The sequence below is a fragment of the Aphelocoma coerulescens genome (genome assembly GCF_041296385.1).
Source record: "Aphelocoma coerulescens isolate FSJ_1873_10779 chromosome Z unlocalized genomic scaffold, UR_Acoe_1.0 ChrZ, whole genome shotgun sequence".
NCBI lineage: Eukaryota > Metazoa > Chordata > Aves > Passeriformes > Corvidae > Aphelocoma > Aphelocoma coerulescens.
Genome location: NW_027184085.1, coordinates 9,350,509 through 9,369,553, shown reverse-complemented (window position 1 = coordinate 9,369,553; position 19,045 = coordinate 9,350,509). Strand labels below are relative to the sequence as shown.

At 52.2% G+C, this 19,045-nt stretch overlaps 1 protein-coding gene across 2 annotated transcripts in view; it reads right to left on the bottom strand.

Moving 5' to 3' along the window:
* The window catches only part of CNTFR (ciliary neurotrophic factor receptor), a 203,783-nt gene extending 185,358 nt beyond the window's left edge, over positions 1-18,425 (bottom strand). For both annotated transcript variants that reach the window (XM_069001406.1, XM_069001404.1), the window contains exon 1: positions 18,325-18,425. In XM_069001406.1, the coding sequence (XP_068857507.1) occupies positions 18,325-18,423 (99 nt within the window). In that variant the 5' untranslated portion in view covers positions 18,424-18,425. The remainder of the gene's footprint in view (positions 1-18,324) is intronic.
* Between the last annotated feature and the right edge of the window lie 620 nt (positions 18,426-19,045).

Sequence of the window (19,045 nt, the reverse complement as noted above, 5' to 3'; positions counted from 1 at the left end):
ATTTAACTAATTCAATTACTAGGAAAAAAATAATAAAAAATTAGGGCACACAGCCTGTGATTAAGAATTTCTTTCTCAACACACTGGCAACACGCCTGCAATTACTGAGCCCTTGATTCTCTAAATTCCCCGGAGATCAACAGCACCTGATACCAGCATGTCCTCAGGTCTTTCATAACCCAGAAAGCCACTCCCCCACCCCGCTGTTTCAACACTGGTGAGATTTTTCACACCTTGCAGCTCAGAAACACTTAAACCTCGGACATCCAGCCCGGCAGGTCACACCAGATTCGCTGGAGTAATTGGCAGCACAGGTGGGCTGCAGCTGACACAAGCCAGGGCAAAAGTACTCTCATTAAAAGCAGCAAAGCAAGACCACGCTCAGTGCGATGGGAGGAAAATTGCTTCCCACACCGACTCTGTCGAGCCAGCCACCAGGAGCACTGCAAAGGCAAAAGCTAGAACAGCCCTCCCGCTAATAAGATCCCCCAGAAATGGGAATGATGGCCAAAGTAGCTGCGTGAAGGCAGGGCAGGAGGCTGGGGAGAGCCAGATGGCTGTTCCCAGCCAATAACCCCAGGTGCCATAGGGTTAAATCAATGCGTGAAGCTATTAAAGGGGGTGGAAGTGTTTTAACATGGTTGACTGAAATTCCTCACACTTTTAAGTCGACAAGGACCCCATTGGGGCTTAATGGGCTAGCACAACCCGTCCCATTACAGGTCGTTAACACGCACAGGAGCCTTGGGAAGAAGGGCAATTAGGGTTCCCCACTAACTCTGCAAGAGGGACTCCCTCCCCAGCTTTTAATCCCACCGATTGCAAAGAGGGATCCAGAGAAAGACCATCCCCTCCTCTAGCCTCTGCATTTTCTCCACGTGGGAGGGGCACACACATCGGAAGCTTGCAGCAGGTTGAGCTCTGAGCAGGCTGAAGGGGCAGAAAATTGGCCCCAAGAGCAAAGCACAGTGCAGAAAGCTGCCAGCCTCCTCTGCTGAAGGACATCACTCTGCCCCACTTTCCTTCCTCCAGACTCAGGGCTGAGGAGCCACTGTCCATCACACACCTAGCAGCAAGAGCAAGGAGATACCAACAAAGTATCTGCGCAGGAGAAGCAGTGGGCTGCTCCCCAGAGGCTACGGGGCAGTGCTGGGATGACTGCAGCCCTCAGTTTCTGCCATGTGGCATATGGTATTCTCAGCCTAGAAATAAAGTTAAGACTTCTCAGGAACTTAATAGGTATACATTGGTTATTTTCCACTGTCAAGAAAACAGTAACTAAAGCTGAGGCAGAAGGAAAAGCAAAAAAGACTCACTGCATTTCTACCTAAACTACCAGGTTACAGCACCTTGCCCTGCTCTTCTCCAGACATTTCTGGGGAGGGCAACCAGATCTCTTGGTATGGTAGGGTGGGAGCCCCGAGGCTGCAGACCTGGAACTAAAAATGGGAGAGAAGTGGCCCCCAAATGTGGCTGCCAGCTTCTCCCACACAGCCAGCTCTGGGGAGGGTCTGAAATACTGATCTGCTGAATAGACTTTACAAATTTGGAAACAAGAACAATCCAGAGCATCAATGCCTTGCTCAACCCAGAGAAGAGAACAAGCTGGGAAAGGCTCTGGGTGGCTGCAAGAAGAGTTGTGGATGGGAGAGAGAGACCACCCATGAGGGAGAATGCCTGGAACAGTCCCCAAAAAAGTGAAGAAAAATCCTACAACATGGAGTGCAGACAGCCTTGGACACGATTATTTGGCAAATAAGGATTTTACTGTGATGGAACTGATACATATTTTTTTCCTCCCTCCCATAAGAGGGTCCAAAGCTCCCACAGAGAATATAATAAGAAATAAGCTCAAAGGGTCTGCTTTCCTCAAATACTTCTTCCTCTGGGCTTCCAGCCCTGTCCACAATCTAAACATCCCCAACACATGCAGCCCATCAGGGCTTTGGCCTCTCACAGGTGGTGTTCCCCTTCCTTGCCTGTCCCAAGGGTGGAGTAAGATCATTGCAGCAGCACAATTCACCACAGGCAGTGACATAACTCTGGACTTGCATCAGTCCAGCCAGGACTCAGCTCCAGCTCCTTCCCTTCTCCTCTGTACTCAAACACCTACCAAACATTGACGAGACCCTGCTCACAGCCCTTTGGTGGCTGTGTGAAGTAGTTGCAGCAGTCTAAGTCTGACTTCTCCTGTTGACACCTAGCTGTCACTTCCAGTTCGGCCCAGGACAAGCCAATTTACCAGTTCTCTCTCTAGAAGTCTCCACAGCAACTATATTCTCACCCCGACCATCATCTGCTCACCATGGTACTTCCCTGGCCCAAGGACACCACCTGTAACACCACTCCATCCCTATGACTGCACCCAGCTCCTCCAGGCTCCCACTTCTGGCCATGCCCTTCATTGAAGCCACCTTTCCTCGGGCAAACAGGCCCTGCTCAGACCTCACCACCCTCCAGCTGCAAGTAATCCCATCTTTGCATCCTCCTCCAAGCCCCTTCCCAGCATCTCCTTTCCCCAAAAGTGCTGCTTAGCACCAGTGGCATGGCTCCTGAAGATGCCCATGGAATTGCCCAATATTTAGCAACAAATCACTTTGTACTTTGCTCCCATCATCCTAGAAGGAGCCCCAGAAAGATCTACAGAAGTATCACCCCAGCATCAGGTTTGTTTTGGTGCCTCAGAAGGGACCAAGCAACTGCTGTGAAGCCACTTGAAATGACCTCTGCCCCACCCACACCAGGGCTGGTCGGCACCAAAAGCAGAGTTAGGAGCACAGCCTAGCAGAGTTCCCAGCCAGGAACAGTTTGCAAGCTGCTGCCTTATTGCTGCCTCTGGCTGGGCAAGGGCAGAAATACCTGCAAACTGCACAGTAGAAACAAACAAACAAACAAACAAATAATCCCAAGCAATTGATTTCTTGCTGTCCTCTTCTTGCATGGGGACAGATCCAGCTGGAAAGGACCTCAATCACACACCTTATGTCTTATACCCCTGGAAGCCACCTCAACAGGCAGGACTGGAACAAGCAGCATTAGGACATACCCAAGCCCCTTCCATAAATCCAGGAAAGGAACTGGAGCCCCTTGGAGAGAGGAGTGCTTGACCAGGCAGGAGCCACATCTTGCAGCAAACAATTTAATGGTGAACTACTGGCAGAGGTGGCTCAGAGAAGCTGTGGCTGTCTCATCCCTGGAAATGTTCAAGGCCAGGCTGGATGGGGCTCTGAGCAACCTGGTCTGGTGGGAGGTGTGGCAGGGGTGTGGAACAAAATGATCCTTAAGGTCCCTTCTAATCCAAACCATTCTCTGATTCTGCTCTGCAAAGACCAGGGTAAGCCCAACCTGCAAAGGCTCCAGTGGGTCTCATAATGCTGTTTTCTGACAGAGTTAGAGCTTAAAGATACCACAAGGGCATGGGCTTCCTCCCAGCACCCCACCTGACCCCAGAAGATGTTACCTGGCCTCTTATAATCACAGATGTTCAACAGAGAGGGAAATCACAACAGGGCAGTTGAAGGGATCAGGGACACTGTTCTAACCCTGCTTTTGCCTTGCTCACATAGGAAGCACAGCTGAACAGGTACCTGGTCAGGTCTGTTCCTCCTGCTGCCATCATGCTGCAGCGCTGCCTGAGGAGTGCAGACCACTTCCCCGCCTGATCCACCATGCAACATTTGTTCTGTGTTTCAGGCACTGGCAGGTCTTATTTGTAAGATGATGAAGCGGTCTGAAGCCTTCCACACACATGCCAATTAGATGCTCCAAACCCCAGGCTCAGCGGAAGCTCAGGTGCGTGGTGCGCCATGCTCAGCTCCCCGCGTCAGTCGGGCTCCTCAGTGGGATGTCTGAGGAGCGCTTGGCACAGCATCCGCTGCTTGGTTTCATGGTTCACAAGGAATTGGCTTAAAATGGGGAGGGGGTCTAGAAATAAAAGTTGAGGGGTTTTTTTGTTTTAAACAGGGAGGCCAGACGTGTAACAGTCTCACAACTTTGAGCTGTTTTGATCCAGCCAGCCCCCTCTCTGCTGAGTTCTGTCAGGAGACAGGCACAAAGCACCAATTAAAGACGAGTTATGCTTTTTCTGTCAAGCAAAAAAGAAAGGAGGAGGAGGGGGGAGAAGATGATGGGAAGTGGGGAGAAGAAATCCAGCCCTGGAGTAATTTTGCTTTCAAAGCAAGCTGTCAAGGCAGCCCCCTCTCCTCCCATCTCCCTTGGAGGAAGAGCAAGGGAGCACCCGCGTGCCGGCTGCGGACGCGTGGCATCAGTCATCAGACCACACCATCAGTCACTTGGCACATCAGGCCGAGCCATGCCCTCGCTTTCCCCTGGGACATCCGTCAAAGCCTGTGACAGGGAGCCAGAGCAGCAGGTTCGCCGTCAAGATGAGCTGAGCACAAGCCCCACCAGCTCTGATGACAAGAATCCCCACTTATGGGCAATTAGACTGGGAACAAAACAAAACAAAAGCAGCAAGGACTCTAGGGCACTAGCTAGCATGTGTAGCCACAACATCAACTCCATTTCTCCATGGCAGAAACATGCACAGCGAGCACAAGCATGCAAACACTGCCTCTTCTGCCATATAGGTTACCATGTTTGAAGGCTCCCTGCACAGCCAGCAGCTCTCCTGGCTTTCAGCAGAGCTCAGGACAGAGAGCTGAGAGCTTCCCCCATATATTCCACACCACTGCCTGGTGCAAACCAAGGCTAGCTGCCTTCGCAACATACTGCCAAGGAACCACAGCAGCAGCATGGACACAGCAAGCTCACCTTGGGCTAATACTACTACCTCTGAATCTACCTTGAGCACTTACAAGCCATTCCCAGATCTCATCCAGCAAGCACCAGTCCTGCAGCTGGACAGATTAAGAAGTCTACAAAGATCCCTCTGGGCTTTATTGTTGTATGAGGAAGATAAATTGCAAGCACATCCCCTTCTAGGGTGACAAAGGACAGGGATTTAGGCAGCACACAAGCACCAACCCCAGCTTTAATAACTTATCTGTTGCTTTAGCAAAGTACCCTTTGCAGAGCCCATTGGTACTTGATTAGGGCATCAGCTTCACTCCCACTTCTTCTTTCCTGGGCTTTCTGAAAGCCTGAGCTAATTACAGCAGTAAAGTCACCCACGGAGGAGATAATGCTCACTCTCATTTCAACAGGGTGGCACTCGTGCTGGGCTGACTGCTCCCAAGGAGGGGATACCCTCTGCCACCTTAGCAGGGCCCAGTGTTCTGGGCTGGATCCATCCCACAGTCAGCCCTGAGGAGGAGGGAAGAGCATCTCTACCCTGGTTTAGGTCTGCCTGGGCTGGCTGCACACACTCCCAGCTCGCTAGCTAGCGAGTGCCCTGCTCATTAGCATGGGGTCACTCAGCTGCAGCAGGGCACAAGCACCACTTGGCTATTGCAACACCGCTCACGTCCACTGCAGTGGAAGTGTTGAATTTCTTTTAAGAGCCCTGAAGATCTTGGTTTGAATTTAAGAGAGGAAAAAAAAAAATCTCACAAAGAATTGCAGGATCTCTGTAAACATACCAGAGGAAAAAAGAAAGCGAATCTTTGAGCCTCTTGACCTTGACAATGTCCTTATAATTACGAGACTATTTATTTTCAGTTAAACCCCAACTATTGAACAGACAGTGTCAAGTTGTTTTTTTCCTGAGCAGGTGATTATCCTGCCTGACTAATCTAATGAAAATTATCAGGAGGCTACTGACCTCCTGCTACACACACTAAATAATGCACAAAGCTTCAGGATCAGACAGGCAAATCATAACCCTGCCTTATCTTAATCACTTTCTATACAGCTCCAGGCCTGTTCCACTCCTGGTTCGCTGTGTTAGCCAAATGCTATCTCAGTGGAAACCACAGCAGAGCCAGCACTGAGAACTGCACAGCAAAAAGTTACCTCCTTAAGATTTATTTTTGTAGAAGCCAAGAGCTGCAGAGGCAGATATATTTAGTCTTTAAGCTGCTGTCTGACTCCTGAGCTTATAGCATGAGGCAGTGGTCCCCTGGCACCTGGCTTTGGGAAAAGCAGTATTTTCCCACTACTTTGATGGAGGGCACAAGAAAGGTAAGGTCTAAAAAACAATGTGCACAAAGGGGCTCATTGTTCCAGATAGGTAAAGCCACCTTTCCACTCCATCCTCTCTGAACCTTGTGTCAGCCTCCCCCTGCAAACAGGGCTGCCCACAGCTTTTGAGGATGGCACAGCACAGCATGAGGACTAGGGCAAAGCAAGAGGACCCAACACTGTGGATGCTCTGTGCCCAGCTTGGGGCCTGAGGATCTGCAGCAATCCTGTCACACTCCTTGCAGCACCACTCTCCTTCAGAAGAGACAACTGCAGCAGCTGGGAAGGGGTAAAAGACTACAAATATCAATTAAGAAGCATAGAACTAAAGAAGGAGACATTAAAAAAAGGTTATCACACACTCCCCACACAGCCTCAGCTCGAACAGCACCCACAGCTAGACAAACAGAATGCCTTGGGGAGACTTCAAGCCTAAAATAAGTTTCCACTTGGGAATCCACAGAGAATGGTGGAAAAACACTGCTTAAGGACAAACTGACTAATTTTTATACCCCCAGCTCCCCAACATGAAACTACAGCTACAACACCAGAGAGAAGACACCCCTCTTACCCATCCAGCCTGACCTTGATGCCTCATCCTCAGCACCCATCATATGTGGTACTTCAGACCTCCTGGTACAGGAGCTCCCAGATCCCCTCCCATCACTGCTGCAGCCAGGAACTTCACCTTGCAGCCCTCACAAACTGCTGACAGCCTCAGCAGCCTGCTCCTGCCCTGCAAGGCTCTCCCCATCCACAGAACACCTGATTTATCCTCCCACCCTGGGAGCCTTGAGTCACTTTTCTCCTGCTGGGGAGGTGCTAAGCAAGATGTGGGTGGACAGGATTCCTCATATTTTAAATGGCCATTTCTTCCCATCTTACGACCTTTCAGAAGAAGAGGAGCAGTCTCTTCTAAAGTGAGCAGAAAAAAAGCCCAAGGTGGTTTTAGGCATGACAGAAGAGGGAGCAAGAGAAAGCATAGAAAGGGAGGCAGGAAATAGCACAAGATTCAGCTTTGGGAAAATACCAGCTAACACATGAAAGGAAAATGATCCATAGCAGAGATATTCAAAGGGAAGCAAAAATCTGGGAAAAATTAATGTCCACAGCAGCAATTGTTGGGGGGACAATGATGAGGCAGGGCTTTCAAACTGAGCAGTACAGAGGCAGAGGCTCTACCCAGGGCAGATCCTAAATCTGTTGATGGAAGAATTCTGCACTGCTGCTCTGTGGACATGGCCGTGCCCAAAGGTGTCTCCAGAGAGATGATCCTGAGTCCCATGGAGCTTGGTCACACCACCGGGACATGGTATGGTTAAAAGGGTTAACTGTCCAGGACACAGCAAAAGGAAAGATCCTTTATTTTATGTCTCAGTTTTACAGAGCTGCCTGTTGCTGAGGCATCTGAGCTACTTCTGGAAGGAGTTAGAACAATGAATAAATTCCTCCATCTCCTAGTCTGGGTGACAAGAGCAACCTCTGGCTCCTCTGGGCATTGAAGCCAGCTCTGTAATTGCTTGTGTCACAAAGCCTTGCTCCATCCACATATCCTAACTTCCCTGAAAAGCCAAGGTGCAGGTCAGTTTGTGTCTCTGCTGCCTAGCAGCTGCTTAGTGTCCTCCACAGGCAGAGCTGGGGTTGCAAGAGGGCCATTGGCTGGGTTAAACTGGCAGCATCCGACTGAGTTATGGGGGACCCTCCTGAAATGCCATCCTTGCTGAAAATGCTGCTCAGGGACAGCTGAGACAGCTCCCAACAGGCACCATGCAGGGTCTGGTGAGTGTAAAGTGGAAGATGAGAGCCTGGCAAATCCAGTGAGCTACAGCTGTCTCAGGACTGACTTTATCATTGTGTCTGGTCAGGGAAGAGGCTTGCACAAGAGGAAGGGATGGAGTTAAAACCACGCTGCACAGAGCCCTCAGAAATGCTCCAAGGACTAGAGCTGGAGCTGGCTGCTGGTGCTGGGACCAAGGGATGGCTCTGGCTCCAGCTTCAGCACCTGCAGCCACTCCTGGCTCCCTATTCCAGAGCCAGGAAACAGGCACTGAGCCTTCCCACTCACACAGTGGCAGGAGGTTATGACACACAGGTTGTGACTGCCCGGGAGGGACTGTGGCACACCAGAGCTTGCAAATGCATGTTCTGGGGAGGTTTCTCCACTCCCCAAGCTGACTTCCAGCTGGAGACACGTGCCTGTGCTTGTCCCCAAGGCAGACAGCAGCAACAGAGGCATCCTCTGGTGCCGCTCCCCACCAGGAGAGCATGGCAAAGTGTTGGAGTGACAGCCCCCAGGGACACGGGAGCAATTTCCTCACCGCACGTACAAGGACAGCGCTCGCCTTCCTTGCTGAAACCCAGTGGGTGAGATGCTGATTAGTGCCACTCATCCTGGCTGTCTCAAGGCAGACACCCAGCCTGATGCATCTAAGACCTAGGTCAGACGCAGGCTTAGGGAGGAGGAAGGGTTTGCCTGCAAGCCTCTACCACTGCCCTCTCCACCCCAACACAACTTTTGCAGTGCGAACCTGGCTCTGTCTGCTGCTTTTGAACACCTACTGCTAGCTGAGCCTAGAATGGCCTGATCAACAGGGAGAAAAAGGGAGCTAAAATCTGTTTCTCTTCACCCATCCACCAGCAGAGCTGTTGCTCCAGTGCCCACATGTTAATGCCAGTGATGGGAGGCAGGAGGAACCCAGATGGACTCCTCCAAGATAGGGATGGAGCAGAGTGAGCTGTTGCTGGGCCAGCACTTAGGAGAAAAGCATCTTCAGCTTGACAGCTCAGCAAATTTGATCCAAAACTGGCAAGAGAGAAAAAACGTAAAGCCTTTAAATGTCATCTCGGGTTTGACTGCCAGAAGAACTACAGACAGACAGACAGAAAGACAGACAGACAGACAGATAGAGAGACAGATAAGCACAGTGCTGCACAAAGAGCCGGATGCCCTGCTTTGATCTACTCAGGTATTTACTAATGTGTCCTACAGCTGGCAGGAGCTGTTAGCAACTCAAGAAATTTGGTTTTCTGCCACCAGCTCTGCTCTGGGACCTCAAGGAAATCCCAAAGCCTCTGAAGGTTTCTGTTTCCCCTCTTTGCAGGCAATGATGCTTCCCTCCAACCCCTAGTGGCGGCAAGGTTAAAGGCTGACCCTGGTAATGTACTACAGCAGGCAGCCTTGGAGAACCCTCCAAGACTAAATGCAGATGTGCAGTGAGTCAAACCTCTGGTTTGGGTCCTACGCCCAAGGACAGGCCAGATCAATTCCTTGGGAGAGGCAAAGTCAAAATCATCAACACGTATCCTTTGCTATTGGCTCTTCTGACCTGCCATCATCTCCTTCCCTCTTCCGGCAGCACCGGGGAGATACCAGGTCCATTTGCGCACAAATGGCCTTCCCCTGTGCATAAGGCAGCCCTGCTTCAAAAAAACCCCACCATTTCTGGCCTTACCGCAGGTACAGATGTGCCAAAACTTGGAAGCACAAATGCTGCATGCCCCTGAAGTCAAGGACCCACCATGGCTGTTGGGGAAGTTCCTCTTCATCCTCGCTTTGCAGATGAGTAAGCTAGGGTGAACCTGGAACTGCTGATCCAGAGCAGAGAGGGCCGGGGCAGAGCAGATGTGTCTGTACAGCAAAAAGCACTTTGCAGACTGGAGATGATCAATGATCTCCCTTCCAGTCCTCCTCCCATCCAAACAAGCCCCAAGAACGTGGTGTGCCTCAGCATTGCTGGAAGATGTCAGCATGTAAAAAACTGGAGCCCAGCAGGCAGGGTGTGCCAATGGGGATGATTGATGGCAGCTTTCTGGACTTCTGAAGGATGGACACCTTCACTGGGAGTCACCAGGTGCATGCCTGGGATGTCCTCAACACTCAGGTTTCACAGAACTCAAACTGCAGCTTCTGGCCAAACAACTCCAACTGCAGATACAAAGGAGGAGCCTCCAAAATGTTCAGGAAGTTGGGACATTACAGAAATGCCCCATCAAAAGGTCAAGGGGTTCCTGCTAGGTGGCATAGCACATCTGAGGCATGGCCAAAAATACTGTCCAGCCAAAATGCTCCCTCCTGCACAGATGTCAGCATTAGCTGGTGCTCCGTGCCCTGTCACAGCACTTACTTTCATGCACAAAATAAAAACTAGACTTGCCAACATACCCAATGGGCCTGTCAAACTAATCACGTTAGGAGGACTGGAAACACACCAGCAGCAAGAGCTGGCCCCTGCTCCACAGCCCTTGCAGAAATCACGCATCCAGGAGACGGAAAAGCCTCTGTCGTTCCCGTAACCAGGTCAATAAAAGCACAGACAACTCCATCCAGAGAGAGACTTTTTTCACAAATCACAAGAAAGAGTGGCTTCAGCTCCCCCAGCTGCAAATAGGTAGGCAGGCACAAAGAGGCAGCACGGAAATGTGTCTGTGCAACACGTGTGGGCCATCGGCCACCCCGCACATGGCCGGGATATGGGGCAAGAGGAAACCGCTCTGAACCGAGCCGGGAGAAACAGCGACGGCAGCTCGGTGTGACTTCTCCCACCCCCACCAGCTGGGCTCCCAAATCCAGCAGCCTCCCACCCATATGTGTGTCTGGCAGGCTGGGGAGAGACAACAGACTGGGCAACGATTTCAAAGCTGAGAGGTCCCAGGCAGATTTGAATGGCCTCGGATTCACGGAGTGACAATAACCCCCACTTTGGGGAGAAAAAATACCCAAAATGAACTTCATCCTAGTTCCTCAAGAACAAAGCAGTCTTGTCCCCAAACCCACAGTTATCTGTGGGTGCACTTTACTGTAACACTGTTATTTCTGGAGCTCTTAGTTAAGTGAGAAGCCCAGAGGACTGGACAGAGCTTTTTTTGATCGAATTTCAGAGCAGCAGCATCCTTTTGTTGTCTCTCCTTCCTTTTAATGTATTTATTTTTCAAGCCCTTAGTTCAGTAGCACAGAGGAGGGTAAATCACACATTGATGGTGAAGTCTAGCACAGGCTGCCTCCTCTTTGCATCTGAGAACCACACGCTAACCACAGGAAAGGATGTGTCCTCATTATCACCAGCATTTTTTAGGCCCTAGACAAAAGGACTGTGGTGCAGAGTGTACCTAGAGCAAAAGCAGATATAAGGCTGGTTTATTATACACGATATTGTTTGATTTCACAACCGAATCTCACGCCTGGCCCTGAGGTACCCAACTCAGGCTGCTTTTCCAGGCAGGAGGGCAGCAGTGCAGATCACCCCTTCTGTGCTGATCAGTTTGTGATGCTTCAGCACACGCAGCAGCTCCCCATCCATCACCTCTAACACAGCACCCTAAAATGCTGCGTGCCCCCTGCAGCACTGGGACCCCGTGACAGGGGCACAGGGAGAGCTGTGTGGGTCAGTCCTGCGTGGCAGGGTCCTGCAAGTTACTACACCCAGTCTCCAAGTTATTTGCATGTGTACTCCAGAGTCTGGGAATGCCACGAGACCAGGAGCAGCAGGAAAATACCAGGCTGCGACTTTGTGAACAAAATGAATTCATTGGCTTAACACCCACGTAATTAAAAGCAGGTGCATCCCTCAGTAGCTGTTAGCATGGAGGTGTGCCTGGTGGTGTGTTCACTTTTGGGGAGCTGCAATACCACCTACAAAAGCAAAAGGAGTCCCTTTGCAGAGCCAGGCTGCTCATAGCACTGATGAAACACACAGGGAACATCCTCGCCCCAGGATCTATTTTATTTCCCATTGAAGCAGGAGTAACAGTATCTCCTTCCTGCCAATGAGGTCTGAGCCACCCACTGCTTCTCTCTCCTGGCAGTTCAGAGGGCTCTGACAGCCATGGGGACCTCAGCCTTGAGAGAGGAGAGAATGTTTTTGCTCATTGTTGCTGGGAATGGCAATGGGCCCTGCTCTCCACACTCATCCACCAGCCAACTCCCTAGCTGTAGGTGGCTCCTACTGGCTCTTGGCACCACTGCTGGGAATGGGCAACTCCCGCTCTCTCGTCTCCTCACAGGGCAGACTGAACAATGGTTTTGATGGATGAACAGGCAGTGGGAGCAGCCCCAGAGGGAGCAACCCCCAGCCCCGCCTCGCAAGGGGAATCAACCACCCACCACCCAGGTGTGGTCCTGCAGAGCTCCAGGCTGCAAGCTGCTTCCAGTATCAGGGAAAAGCCTTCCCAGGAGCCTTTCTCTCTTACCCAGCACTTCTTGTACCGCTTCCCGCAGCAGTTCCCCCTCACGGGGTGTGTTGCATAGTATTTAAATACAACCAGGTCTGGGCAAGCCAGATTTCAGCTGATCCCATGTCCCCTCTGTCAGGCAATGCTAAGAAAGGAGTCATGATTCCTCCACCACCTGGTAGTACAGCATCATTTAATGCAAACTCTCACAGCCTTCCTCCTCCAGCCTCCCCCAGGCACAGAGCAGCAGAAAGTGATACCTGCCCCGGGGAAAAGAGAGGAGATTTCCCACATAATGGGCACCAGTATTAATTCTTCCAACTGCTGCAGCGTTCCTTTCATTCTGTGACTTTATGAACATCACTCGATGTTGGCAGCAGCCCCAGAGGGTATCACAAGTCACCTGAAAGGAAAAGAGCCTCCTCAAGTACCAGCATCTGGGCTGCCTCTGAGACAGAGGGCGGCAGCTCTGGCCGTGCATGGCCAGACTGACCAGACAGCTCACAGCCACGGCACTGGATCAGCCATGCCTCAAGAGGGCTTTGATGACATCTTTAGGGTGTCATGGCTAATTAGAGCCCTGACTATACCCTCTAATTAGGTAACACTTTCAGACAAATCACCCTGTCCTCTTCAAACCACTTCACACCTCCAGATACATCCCTAATTGACTTGAAAGTTGACTCCGCACTTCTTTCCGGACCTCCTTCCATTTCACAAGGCATTTCAAAATAAATAAACCCCTGCTCCTCAGTCCTGTCTCAGAGCCCAGCTGGGGAATTGCCCTCACATCCGCACAGGCATGCACCTGCACGACCTGACACAGAACCTCCATCACAGGCACAAAGCAAACGCTCTGACGCAGCAGCAGCATCGTCCCCCTCTGATCTCCGGTTTCTAGCCATCCTAGTGCTACTTTCAACAACAGTCAGCAAAGCTTTTTCTCACAGAACAGGAGTGTTTTCGATGCGTCAGTGTCCTACTAAAAATACTGCCCGGGGGCTTGCAAGAGAAGCAGGGCTCCAGCAAAGGAGCCTGGTATCTGGCAACAGAAGGCATTAGAAAAAACCCTAACCCCTGAGAACTTAATATGCCAGAATGTTATCAAGTGCCAGCATTTCAATCCAGAAGCTTGATTTCTGTTTTCATTAAGTAATGAACAAACTGAAATGATCCAAATGTTTTCAGTTTCCCAATAGCACAGAATTTGAAGTAGATAGGCAACCCCCCCCCACCATCATAACTGCAAACATGCTGAACAAAAACTACCAAAATTCATAGAAGATAAATATTGAGCCCTTAAAAGCCTGCTATGAGAACAATGTCTCTTTATTTGCTTTCTGCAAGGTTTGTTATAACAAGAGAGAAAGACTCCAGTATACAGTGTTTTAATATATATACACACATTCACAGCTGGAATAATAGATTTTAAGGACTGAAGACAATATTACAGCTGGATGTATGCAGAAATGCATAAACATATCTTCAAAAACATATTCTTTACACTCTACCTAGATATGTAGATGGACAAATATATAATACACACACACACACACACATACACACTCTCCATGTTTCAGATCGATCAGAACCATTCATTAAATCAGACTCTCTAAAGTTTTTGCTGCTTTGGGAAAACATGACCCTGAGGAGACATCACGCATGAACTTAACAACCAGCAGAAAATGAAACCATAACACGCTGCATCTTGAAAGCCAGCCCTGAATCTAAGTTAATCCCTGCTCTGGACAATGCCTCTAGAGAGGCATTAAAACCATGCTAAGGTGTTTTCCTGGATTTCCCAGATTCCCCGGAGATTCCCTGGCACTCTGGCTGCATCCATCTCCTTCTCACTTCAGAGATGGTTCCGGCTGAGCACTTCCATCCTTACTCCTGCTGCTTCCACGGTCAGTGACAGAGAGACCCAGTGGAGCAGCATCCGGAGAGCTGCGTCCTTCCCTGGCAGCAGGACGATTTACCGGGACAGCTCGTGGGGTTTAACACTCACAATCCTACAAAATGTGCAGGGGAATGATGTACGTGCAGGGGGATGATGTACGGGGCTTGAAGGGCCAAGAGCAGCTTTGCATCCTCCTTTCCCCATCCCCAACAAAGGAATTCCAGCAGATCTCGTGCCCCCTAGTGTCATCCTGGCGAACGGACTGACACCGGGCACCGCCAAGCTCCGGGTACCACCTGGCCCAGGCAGTGCCCTTGCTTATCCCACATCGAAGCTGCCACCGTGTCCTGCTGGCACCTAGAGCACAGGGAAACGCCATTCCCAGCAGTTCATGTAAAGGACAGTGTAAGCTTGCTGTCCCTCCCCAGCACCCTGGGACACCCGCACCCCCCCAAGTGTCCCCATGACCATCACGGTGCCTCCTCTGTTCTGCTCTGGAGGAGCCCCGGCAAGATCTGCCCCTCCAGCAGATAGCCCACACAGTGTCCCTGGAGAAGGGCCAAGAGGAGGAGGCAGAGAGCATCTGCAGTGGACACTGTCCAGAACACAACTCCTCCTAAAAATAGATAGACCCTGGAAGGGCTGTGCCCTTCCAGGGAATGGGAATGCTCAGTGCTAGGAGCTCAGGGTTTGGCATGATAAAACTTCAAAGTGCACGAATGCAAGGCACTTTCTCACCCTGTTTCATCCCCATGAGAGCACCTGTGGCATCAGGCTCTGGCTATGAGCATGAGAAGCAACACGCAAAAATCAGCCCAGAACCCAGCATCCCTGCGTGCCAGCCTGCTCTGACCAAAGATCCAGCATCTCCTTGGAAAATGCCCATGCTGACTGCAGCACTAATGAATGCAATGGAGAGCAGACCCCACACACAGAGCACCTAAACAAGAGCTGTGTGCTGGAAAGGTGCACAGGAAATGTGCATGCACGTGCCTCAGTTTCCCCATCTGCCCAGCTTACCTTCTCTTATTTTCCTCATCCCTCCTGTTCAACTATTAGTTCTTGTGGGAAGAGGCACCCATATACCTAGAATGAATATACCTAGACCACTGTCCCCTTCCAGCATCTGCTAGCAGCATGCAAGCAAACCTCGGTAACCCATCACCAAAATTTGGAGGAATTCTCCCCAGGGCACTGACCTGAGTATGCTGCTTTCTTCTGCAACACCGAGCAGGGACTATAGCTTAGAATAATGGGGAAGTAACTCAGTTCAGTGCTGACAAAGCATCACAAGCCCCAGCGGGGTGGGAGGGGAGGAGGTGTCCTTCCCTCACGCTGCCATGCCTGGTATACATCATGTTTAGGGCCAGGCATACGTCACCGACACAAAATGGACAAATTGGAGGGATTTCAGAAAAACGAGCGACAAAAATGATCAGGAGGCAGAAGGGATTGATTTACAAGGGGAGATTAAAAAAGCTGTGATCAGCCTAGCTGGGCTGAGCAAGTACTGACTGCAAAAAGCAGTTGGATGTTAATCTGCAAATGGGATGAAAACAATCTGGGAAGGAGTAATTTAGCATCTTCATCAGCATTGGGATGAAATGAGGGGGAACTCAGGGCTGAGTGGGCAGGGAAAAAAATCCCAAATCAACCCAAAAACTCCTTTCCTAGTTATGCATGACTGTCTCCATCAAAACACTCAAAGTCCCCAAAACTCACTCTGCCTCGGACAAGGACCCTCGGGAGCAACTGAGCCTGTGCATGCACACACACACACACACACACAGACATGCACACACACAAAAACACACTCAGGCACACACAGAGCCCTTTCCCAGCCCTGACTCACACTCAGGAAAGCAGCAGGGCCGCCACGATTGCCGGAGAGGATGGAGGCTTCACGCTTGCAGCGAAGCAGCGGAGAGCGAAGGCTAGAGCTGCCGGGAGCAGTGGGAAGGTCCCTGCAGAAGGATGCTTTTGCACTCCCGGGTCTTCACAGGGGAAAGGTGCTGAGATGGCTTCCTGCAAAGTGGCAGGAGTGAGCTCAGCTGCAAGCACTGAGATATTTACACACAAACAGCACATTACTCAGCAACTCCCATTTGTCAGGCATAATGGCAGCGGCAGCAATAATAAACGACAGAGCTGGGAGACAGGCTCCCCAGGCGCACACCCAGCCCCAGCATGAGCTGGAGCAGGATGCATGCCTCCAGCTTGCAGGGAATTAACTGAGAGTGGCCAGGAGCTGGGGCTTGCACCCACAAAACTCCTGCTGCTGGCTTCAGAAACTCAGTCACGTCTCCGAAAGCTGAGCCTTGGCTGCACAGTTATTTGAATGTGTGTGTGCATCACAAGCTTTGTGGCTTTGAGAGGTACAAGGGCTTTTCCCTTCCCTAGCCCAGGAGGTGCTGAGCACTTTTCAAGTGGAAGGGGATGCAGAGTCCTGGCAGGATGGGGTCCTCTTGGGGTAAATCAGACCAAAGATAATGTATGATCATTAGATCATGGCTTGGCCTGCTCTGACAAGAGGCTCTGATAAACTTATCTCGAGGAGCTGTCGCAAGGAAGTCTGCCAGGCACGGGGCTCTCATTTCTAAAGCTCTGCCAGTCTTGGGAAAGTCCACACGCTGCAGTGAACCCCAGAGACCTCTGGTCCCAGGACCTGGTCCCAGCGTGCTGCCTGATCAGACACGAGCATCCCTTGCACGTCTCCAGACACCACAGCAAAGCTCCAACTCCTCATGGAGGGGCAGGGCAGGGAGCCGAGAGCAAGAAAGGCTGCTCCCACGTATTTGCACATTTTGTAGGAAGCAGCCAGTGTCAGTGCCTCGCTGCCTGCACACACGGCCAGTGGGACCGGCAGCAGCATGTGCAGGTCCCGTCCCTCACACAACGTGGTGCGCTGAGAGCGGGCAGAGTCAGTGAAATTTGCTAAATCCGAGCAGAAGTCAGCAAGTTCCCGAGCAAAAAGCAATCCCAGGAAAGGACCTCCTCGACCATCCCGCAAATTAAAACACAAAGAGATGGGGGAAAAAAACTGAACAGCTTTGCAGGCAATCCCCTTTCTGTAACCTGCGCTCTAAACAGACCCTGCACATGAGTCCGTAAGCGCGGGGTGGGGAAGGATAAGAGAGTGAAGAAGTGCCGATTGTTATACCAAAAAAGTTTAGTGGTTAAAGAAACAACTGCCAAAGGAGCCAGGGAAGCTGGAACATGCAGACCTGGTTCTGTCCCCAGTGAAGGCAGCACAAATTGGCTCACGAACCGATTGGAGTCACAACTCGTTTTTAAGATTGCAGTGGGGGAAGTCACCAAGATGTGGAAATGTCAGGGAGTTTTGTGCAGCATAGGGATCGGTGTGTATTATGCAATTCTGGAAAGCAGCCCTTGTACTCACGCTCGGGATGAACTGCCTGCCTAGCCCAGGGAGAGCAGTTCCCCAGAAGCGCCATGCAGACACTTTCCTTATAAAATCACACTTCGGAAAAAAAAATTAAAGAAGGAAAAAAATATATAAAAGAAAATCTGAACTGCCACAGCAGAGAAGAAGGCAGGTTGCGCCTTCGGAGAGACGGAGGAGAAGCCTGCTCTCCCGCCCAGGAAATCCACGGGCTCCGGTTTACAAAGAGCCGCCCCGCAGTCCCGGCTCCAGCCCCGTGCACTGCCGCAGGGAGGACTCATCCCTCCCAGTCCTCAACCTGGTGCTGGCCACGAAGCCCTCCCGGCCGGGCAGAGGACGGGGGGTCCCGCCGGGCAGGGGACGGGGGTCCTGCCGCCGCGCCCCGATGCGGACCCGCTGCTCCGGAGGGTGCGGCGACTCTCCGGCCCCTTGCCCCGCATCTCTCCCCGCCGGGAACACGCGCACGGTGGGGCAGGAAAGTAAGTTGCCCAAATTGTTTCCTCCCGGGGGAGGGGTGGACGCGCGGCCCTCGTCGGGGCGCGGACACGCGCGGGCGCTGGAAAGGTGCGCGGCCGCGGGGCGGGAGGGTACACCAGACCGGGGGCGAATGCGGGGGAAGAAAGCGTTCCCCTCCGCCCTCCTTTCCGCCTCCCTCGGCGGCGGGCACCGCGGCTCGCCTCCGCTGAGCCCCGTGCCCGCACGCCGCCTCCCCCGTCCCGTGGGTGGGGGTACACCCCGTGCCGCCCTCCGGCCCCGGCCGCCCGGTACTCACGGCGCCTTCCTTGCCACCGCTCCCGGCGCTACCCCATGCAACCACCGGCTGCTTCTGCACCGGCTCGGGGGCTATAAGCTCTTTTAAACTCCAGCACATAACCCATGTGACCGCAGAAGCCACTGGTAAGGAGCGCCGGGGAGCCAGCGATGAGCTCAGCCCGCACCCCCCGGCACAGCGCCGGGGACGCGCTCCCGGCCCCGCCGCGCCGCGCGCACCCGCCCGCACACACACACACACACACACACACACACACACACGCACACGCACACGCAGCGCACACACACACGGGCTCACAAACACAAACACACGCACGCACACCCACACCCGCACCCCCACAGACACACGCCGGTCCACGCCCCTGCGGACACGCCGCCGCCTCCTCCCTCCCCACGGATGCTGAGCCGGAGGGAGGCACCGCACACACGCGCGCCCCACCGACCCCCGTGCAACCTCACACTCGTGGAAGCACCGTGGGGACGGAGCCCCGCTCCCTCCCCCCACATGAGGAGCAGCAGTCCCTGCAAGTCCCCCCACTGCCCCAGAGATGCAGCCCCGAGCGTGGCCACCGTGGTGCACACACACGGTCCTGCACAACGTGCCCTCCACAAGCACAGCCCCTTCCTTCCACCAAGAGATGCAGACCCAAGAGAAGGCACAGCGCTATCATTTCCGTGCACACCTCCGTGTGCATCCTAGCACACAGCCCACTCGTGAGCAC